This window comes from Rousettus aegyptiacus, unplaced genomic scaffold (assembly GCF_014176215.1).
Source record: "Rousettus aegyptiacus isolate mRouAeg1 unplaced genomic scaffold, mRouAeg1.p scaffold_m13_p_5, whole genome shotgun sequence".
In the NCBI taxonomy this organism is placed as follows: Eukaryota; Metazoa; Chordata; class Mammalia; order Chiroptera; family Pteropodidae; genus Rousettus; species Rousettus aegyptiacus.
This window is the reverse complement of record NW_023416308.1, coordinates 44,621,187-44,628,338: the sequence shown is the minus strand read 5'-3', so window position 1 is coordinate 44,628,338 and position 7,152 is coordinate 44,621,187. Positions and strand designations below refer to the sequence as shown.

At 43.1% G+C, this 7,152-nt stretch overlaps 1 protein-coding gene across 4 annotated transcripts in view; it reads left to right on the top strand.

The window, feature by feature from the left end:
- The first annotated feature begins 1,223 nt into the window (after positions 1–1,223).
- TTC12 (tetratricopeptide repeat domain 12) overlaps positions 1,224–7,152 on the top strand; it is a 42,990-nt gene continuing 37,061 nt past the window's right edge. For 2 of the 4 annotated variants that reach the window (XM_036221153.1, XM_036221151.1), the window contains exons 1-2: positions 1,224–1,265; positions 2,813–2,885. In XM_036221153.1, coding sequence (XP_036077046.1) covers positions 2,828–2,885 — 58 coding nt within the window. In that variant the 5' untranslated portion in view covers positions 1,224–1,265; positions 2,813–2,827. Of the gene's footprint in view, positions 1,520–2,812; positions 2,886–7,152 lie in introns of all 4 variants that reach the window. The other 2 variants (XM_036221152.1, XM_036221154.1) reach the window with 1 other exon arrangement.

Genomic DNA, 7,152 nt, shown 5'->3' with positions numbered 1-7,152 from the left:
AAAAACTGAGGTCGAAGACTATGCCTGTGTGTGCTGAAGGCCGCACAAGTCTGAGAGGAAAATGGGGTGATACTAACAATAATAACCTGTCACTTTTCTTGTCTCCATCAATTCCTACATACCCCAAGGTCACCGTAAAGTATCCCATGTCTTTCTGAGAATTACCAGAGTGTAGCACTAACAACCCTCCCTGCTACCTCTCATGAGGCATCTCAATCCCTCAGGACAGCCGCTGTCACTGCCTCCTGCCACAGCCCACATGCTAAAGGACTGCAGAAGCTGCATCTGGTCTGCTCCTAAGAGAATCCCCTAGCCCCTCTGTGCTACACTCCATTATGGGGGTACTCAAGCAGGAGCGAATGTGTACTAATGCCATGGGAAGGTGTCAAATAGCCTCCTGTTCTCAGTGGGGCTCAAACATGTATCCTACAGGGCCTAGGCTGCAGGACAGAGCTGACAAACTGTACTCAGAATCAGTGTTGGATCTAGCTGAACCTTTAATCCACCTAGTTGATCTAGAGGGGTCCCAGGCTGGATTCACTCCCCTCCCGTTAAATTCCATGCCCAGGGACTCCTCAATCCCTATCAAACAGGTTTGTTTCTGTGAAGTGCTCATGAATTTGTCAGCAAGTCCCAAGTGTTTCTGAATAGCACCTTAAGCTCAAAATGGCACTTTCCCCAAAACTGCTTTCCTCCCTTTTTTAATCCAGTACATAATACTGAACTTACATTTAAAAAATAATTGACTGGAATCTCTTTAAGGGTATGTGCATGTGTTCTAAGTGTGAATGTGTTCAATGTCTCATTCTGCTCTGAATCCTATCATTCCCTGGATAAGGATGAGAAAACCCGAAGATCCAAGAGGTTATATTACTCTCCGAAGGTCTCACATTTACTATACTTAAAACTGGATTCACACCCAAGCCTATCTCTACAAAGCACACAGGCGATTTCGCCCCTTTTGGTCAGGGACGAGAGTGAGACACCCACTCTCCCGCCCTCCTTAAAAGAAAAAGAGACGAAAACTTGGCGCTGATTTAGGGACCTGGGCAGATCACAAAGAGCTTCTTTTGCTTCCTCCCGGTTCCCGGGCCCTAATCGGGGACCCCAGACCCAAACTCCAAGAACTTAGCCGCACGCTCCGGAACTAAAGCGCGAGGGTAGGGTCTGAAGGCGGCGCCCCGCCTCTGGCCACGCCCCCCCGGCCCAGGTCGGTCACCGGCCGCGCGCAGCCGCCATTTCCTGTCCTACCCTGGGCGCGTCAGGTCAGTGCAGCGGGGTGGCTCGGGGTCTGCGCTGGGACCTGGTTCTGCTCCGACCCTCGGAGCCAAGCAGAGGACGTTGTTAGGGCCCCAGCGAATGGGACTGTATCGGCTGTGGGCTCGGACCTCCACGGCGGGCACCGGCTGCTGAACGCGTTGGAGCGGTTGCGGGGCAACGGCGCCGTCGGCCCCACCCCTTCGCGCGGGGCGGGGCATCTGGGGCGAATACGTCGCGGGCTATAGCGCTCGTCTAGGCGGTGAGCAGCTGCCGCGGAGTGAAACTCCGAACGTTGGATCATCGTGGCATCACTTGGCCTGGCCTCGTCCTGTAGTGGGTTCACTGCCCAAGCAGTGCGCGCCCTTAGCCCCCTGCTCTGGGAGCAGAGGGTTTGGCCCTGTCCGTGGAGGTTCTGAGCCTTTTGTCCGTCCTAACCTGGGGCAAGTTAACTCACTCCACAAGGCCCTAGTTCCTTGAGAGTGTAAAATATTAGAGCTGAAAAGAACCCCAGCAATCTTTTATTTAAGCCACACAACTCCACCTCCATTTTATAGATAAGGGTGCCTGGCATTTACCACTTATAGTGTGCCTGGAGCTTTAAATTATACCCAGGATAGCCTTCACAGTCTGTAATTACCGTTTCCATAAAATGACTGAGGACTCTGAGGCCTAAGAGGTTGTGACTTTAGCTTGAGGTCACACAAGCTTGTAATTTGTGGAGTCTCAGATCAAATAACTCACAGCTTGTTTGTGGCAGATTTCAAATTCCCAGGTGCAGGTGCCTTACACGACTGCTAAACCTAGCTGTAAATCAGAATCACCTGGAGAGTGTTTAAAACATTTCTGTGTACTATCTCGGGTTTACTGATGGAGGAGCTCTAGCGCTAAGGCTGAGGAATCTGTATATTTAACAAGTTTTTGGATGATTTTTATGGTCTGTTGATGGGCCTTTGGGAACCACTGGGTACATAGACCATACGCCTTTCCCCTCAGAAACAGCTGAGAGGTAATAAATCTAAAGTACTCAGAACAGAAGAGATGCTGGTGCATGGTGCCATCAAATTCTAATCCTTTCAGCCAATTTGTAGCTTCTCTTCACTCCTCAGAAACAAGCCAGAAGGCTATATTTTAAACAATTTTGGACATTTGGATGCAAATTGTTTCATCTCTGGTTACCTGTCACAGTGCCAGGTCCAAGCTTCTGCTCAAAGTCAAGCATTAGCGTCTTCTATCATCTCTGGGGGCCTGTCAACTGCCCTCCTACTGGTCTCCTTCCCGCCAAGTCTCCGAGTCATAGTGGTTGATGTTGGCTTTGCAGGAACATTTTGCAGACTAGCTTTCTGGAGGAATCACCACAAATAATGAATGTCCCCTGGCCCTAATAGCAGTCAGTATGAAATAGATCATCCTGCTGTTTATTCATGACATTTATAAACATAAATCCATCTTAAATAACCACTTGGCTCTTAGTCTTAGAAGGCTAATAAGCCTGACAAATTCTGTTCAGTATTTCATTATTATTAATTTTCATCATTTATGCTGCTTCCCTCAGGGATTCTGGTTTACAATGGCTGACTATCAAGAGGAAGACTTGCAGAAATTTCTTAAAGATGTGGATGAAATCAGTAAGTACCAGTGAATCATAAACGAATTAAATTCTACTTTAGAGAGCTGTAATGACTAAAGAAAAATGGTTACTCTAAATTAGTTCTTGGGTTGCCTGACAGGTTTATGACTCTTAAGAAAAAATGTAATAGAAATTAAACAAAAAGGGTACTGAGAAGCAAGTAATATTAGGGCCTGGGGGTAGTATTTTCTGACTTAATTGGTATCAGAGAAACTGTTAACATTCTTTTGGAATTCAGGCTGACACCCATATTCTGACTTTACCATATTTTGTCCCCTTCCACGTCGAATCAGGTCAAAAGGAGCTTTTATTTCCCCGTTGCCAGTGAGCCTAGCTGTTTCCTTTGAGGCGATCACTCAGGCTCCCCCTTGATCAGTCTGGGATTTCTTGTTTGAGAATAGAGCCATTTCTGTTTTTGAGCTGCAGAGGCAAAATCAAATGGCTTTCCCTCAGGATCAGTGAAATTACATTGATTGCTCATGGTTGGCATACCCCTGTCTCTCTCTAGGTAAAAAGACCCCTTCCCCAACTAAAACAGTGGGATCTCAAAGGATATACTGAATCCACAGACACATTCAAGAGATTCCAAAGTAGTTAGTTTCTGTTAAAACTTCAGGGAGTTTGTTCGAGGATAGAAATAAGCAAATAAATAAACCTTACATATTAAATAAAATATGTCAAATTGCTGCTTCCAGCAGATTCTGTGAATTCAAAGATTTTAAAAATAGTTTGTGTGACTTGATAAATGATGCATCCATAATGTGTTCTTTATGCTCGGCATGGGCATCTCCTCTGCCCACCCCTAAATGTTGTTTTGTGGAGTTCTGGCCTTGGCACACTACTCCTCTTTCTCTTGTTGTCTAGTCCAAGCACGTGGTTTTAACTACCTCCTGTCTGCTGATGACCCTCACATCTCAGTTGCCACCCAGCCTTCTTTCCTGAGCCTCAGCCTCTGTGCAGTCATATCCACTGTATCCTATAAAACACTGCAAACTTAATGTGTCCCAAATTGAGTTATGTCTTTCCCCTTCTGTCCTCCTCCTCTCAAAACCTGCTTCCTACCTTCACCTTCATTCTAGTCTCAGTAGGTGGTACCACCATCCAGAAATTTACAAGTCACATCGGACTCCTCCCTCTCTCAGCCCTACTTTCCATCTGCCATCAAGTTTGGCTTCTTTCTCCAGCTCCATCCTCCCCAACCCTCCCTTTGTTCTGGTTCTCTTAACCCAGACTATTTCAACAACCCTCTGATTGTTTTTCCTGCCTCCAGGCGTACACTCCCCACAGAGTAATGTATCTAAAATGCAAATCTGACCCAGACACTTCTCTGCTTGGATTCTCTCTGCAGTCACAATACATTTCAAGCTCTCATCAGGACTTAAGTCCTCCCATGACCTCTTGTTACCTTGCTCCTCTCTCTACCTCACACTTGAGCTGCAACAAAATGCTTTTAGATCCCTGAACGGACTGATGGTTTATATTCTGCATGTTGCTTTTGTCATTCTCTCTGCCTCCCCATCTTTCTTTACCTGGCTAACTTTCATTTATACTCAAAGTTCCTTCAGGTACTTCCAAATAGAACTTTCTGTGACGATGGAACTGTCCTATAGCCTGCACTGTCCACAATAGTAACCAGTAGCCACATGTGGCTAGTGAGCATTTGAAATGTGGCTAGCGCTACTGAGGAACTGAATTTCTAATTTTATTTCATTTATATTTAAGTGTATGTAGCCACATATGTATAGATACTATACATTCATTGCTTGGGTTCTTGCTGTGTATTGAGTATTGCTAAGCACTGGAGAATACAGAACCAATAAACAAGAATTACCTTCCTTCGTGGTATCTATAGTCCAATGGGGAAAACGTACACTAAACCAGTAATGATGTATGTCATCTCTGAGCTGATCAAGTAGGGGAGGTTTCGGTGGTGACATGCCCAGTCGAAAACATACGAGGAGCTGACATGAGAATGAAACGGCAGGCACCAACTTTATCGCTAGGAGTGCAGTTCTGCGCTAGAGGACCACATGGGCTTTATATATGTCAGAGAACAAGAGCGGCATTCTGCCACACAGGCGTAATAAACAATAAGCTGAGTCATATTTACATAACTTATATTAGGTCCTGGCTCCCTACTACATTAATGTAACATTTTAAATCCAGAGTCCTATCCCTAGCCACAGACCTGGATCACAGCCAGACCCGGGACCCACAATGTATGATACAAAGTGTCATGTATGGTACAAAGGGAGACTTGTGAAGTCCAAGAGATCCTAATTCAGTTTAGGGAGGTATATTAGTCTGTTCCGGCTGCCTTCACAACTTACCACAAGCTAGGGGGCTCAAGCAACAGAACTTTATTTTCTCACAGTTCTGGAAGCAAGAAGTCTAAGATCAAGGTTCTCTTCAAATTATTCTCTGCATTCAGGATAATTTTGGGCAAAATCTTAAAAGTGTTTTCTTTGGAATTTAACAAGGTGATTCCAGAGTTCACACAGAATAGCAAAGGGCTAAGAAGAATCGATAAATAAGTTTTAAAAATAAGACAGTTTTGCAGAAAAAGAAGAAAGTGGGGAGGTTCTTTCTACCAGATGTTCAAGATTTATTATAAACCAATAGTAATTATACATGGAAGTTTTGGTGCTGGAAAAGTCTTTTAATCCAGTAGAATGGAACAGAGAGCCTACAGCAGATTCATACGTATAACAGGGACGAAGCACATCAGTGAGGAAGGCAGGGACTCTTCAACAAATGGTGCTGGTGCCCTATGCAAAAATCAACTCTAGGCGAATTCAGTACCTTAATGAGAAAAACAAAACTTTGAAACTTTTAGAAGACAACACAAGAGGGTATATTTGTAATCTTGAAATACCCAAAAGGCATAAATCATAAAGGAAAATATTTGAACACCTTAGAATTAAAAAGAAATTCTCTTTAACGAAAGGTTTTATAAAAACAGATGAAGAAACAAACTATGCCTAAGGAGAAGGTGTTTGTAAATATGTGTAACAAACTCAGAATATGTAAAGATATAATAAGAAAAAGACAACCCAACAGAAAATTGGCCAAGAATAGGAGCAAGCAATTCAGATAGAAATGCAGATGGAAACATTAATGAGACACCATTCCCATTGATTAGAGTGACAACAGTTTGAAAGTTTGACAATAGCAAGTGTTGACAAGGATGTGGAGGAATGGGAACTCTTGTACACTGCTTATAGGAGTAAAAAGTGATAACAGCCATAGCTTGAAGAATGTGTTGCATATGTGCACAAGGAAATATGTGCACAGATATTTAATTCAGCATTTATTTGATGTAGCAAAAAAAAATGAAAATTTAAAAACATCTGGATGTCCATCAATAAGAGAATGGATTAACTATGGTATATACAGTGATTAAAGTGGTAAGCTAGAATTATGTGTGGGTTGCGAAAGAATGCACATTTTACAAAACCATTTATTTTGGATAATTAAATACATACACAAATACTCTAGTAGATTGCAAATACAGTCACAAATCCCTTTCTTCCCATCAAGAGTAGAGTCTGTTTCTCTGTCTCTTGAATCTGGAATGGCTATGTGACTTGCCTTGGCCAAAAGGATGTTTGTAAGCATGACACAAGCAGAAGCTTGAAAAGTGCAATAAGGCAATAGGGCTTGCTCTCATGCACTCTTGGAAACCCCTGCCAGAAGATGAGACATACTTTTCTTAGTTGTTCCCATCACTGGAGCCAACAATCAACCAACTTTCAGAAAAGAGACACTTAGCTGATTGACAGCTGGCCATGGACATATACGACCCCAGCTGAAACCAGAAGAACTAGCCAGCTAAGCCCAGCCAAATTGCTGACCTAGAGAATTGTGAACCAAATAAAGCTAAATAACAGGTAGTTGTTTTAAGCATGAAGTTTTGGGGTGGTGTGTTATGCAGCAAAAGCTAAATAATACAAATAATAAGCATCAAAACATGCTGGAGAAGAATGCTTGTTAACTTACAGGTGGTGTAGAAACAAAATGTCTTTATTATTTTCTCTTTGTTTCAAATATTCAACAGCTGAAAGATGTGAAAAATTACCTTGAGTCAGTGGGAAATGAGGAAATAGGAACAGGAAAATGCCTTTAAGAAGCTAGTTGCAAAGAAGAGGAGATAGGACCTTGGGAGAGATTTAAAGTGTATGAATACCAATGGGAAGAAGCCGAGAAAATGGGAGAAGTTAAAAATATTGTGGAAATGGCTACATTAATTGGTGATACAAGGTTCC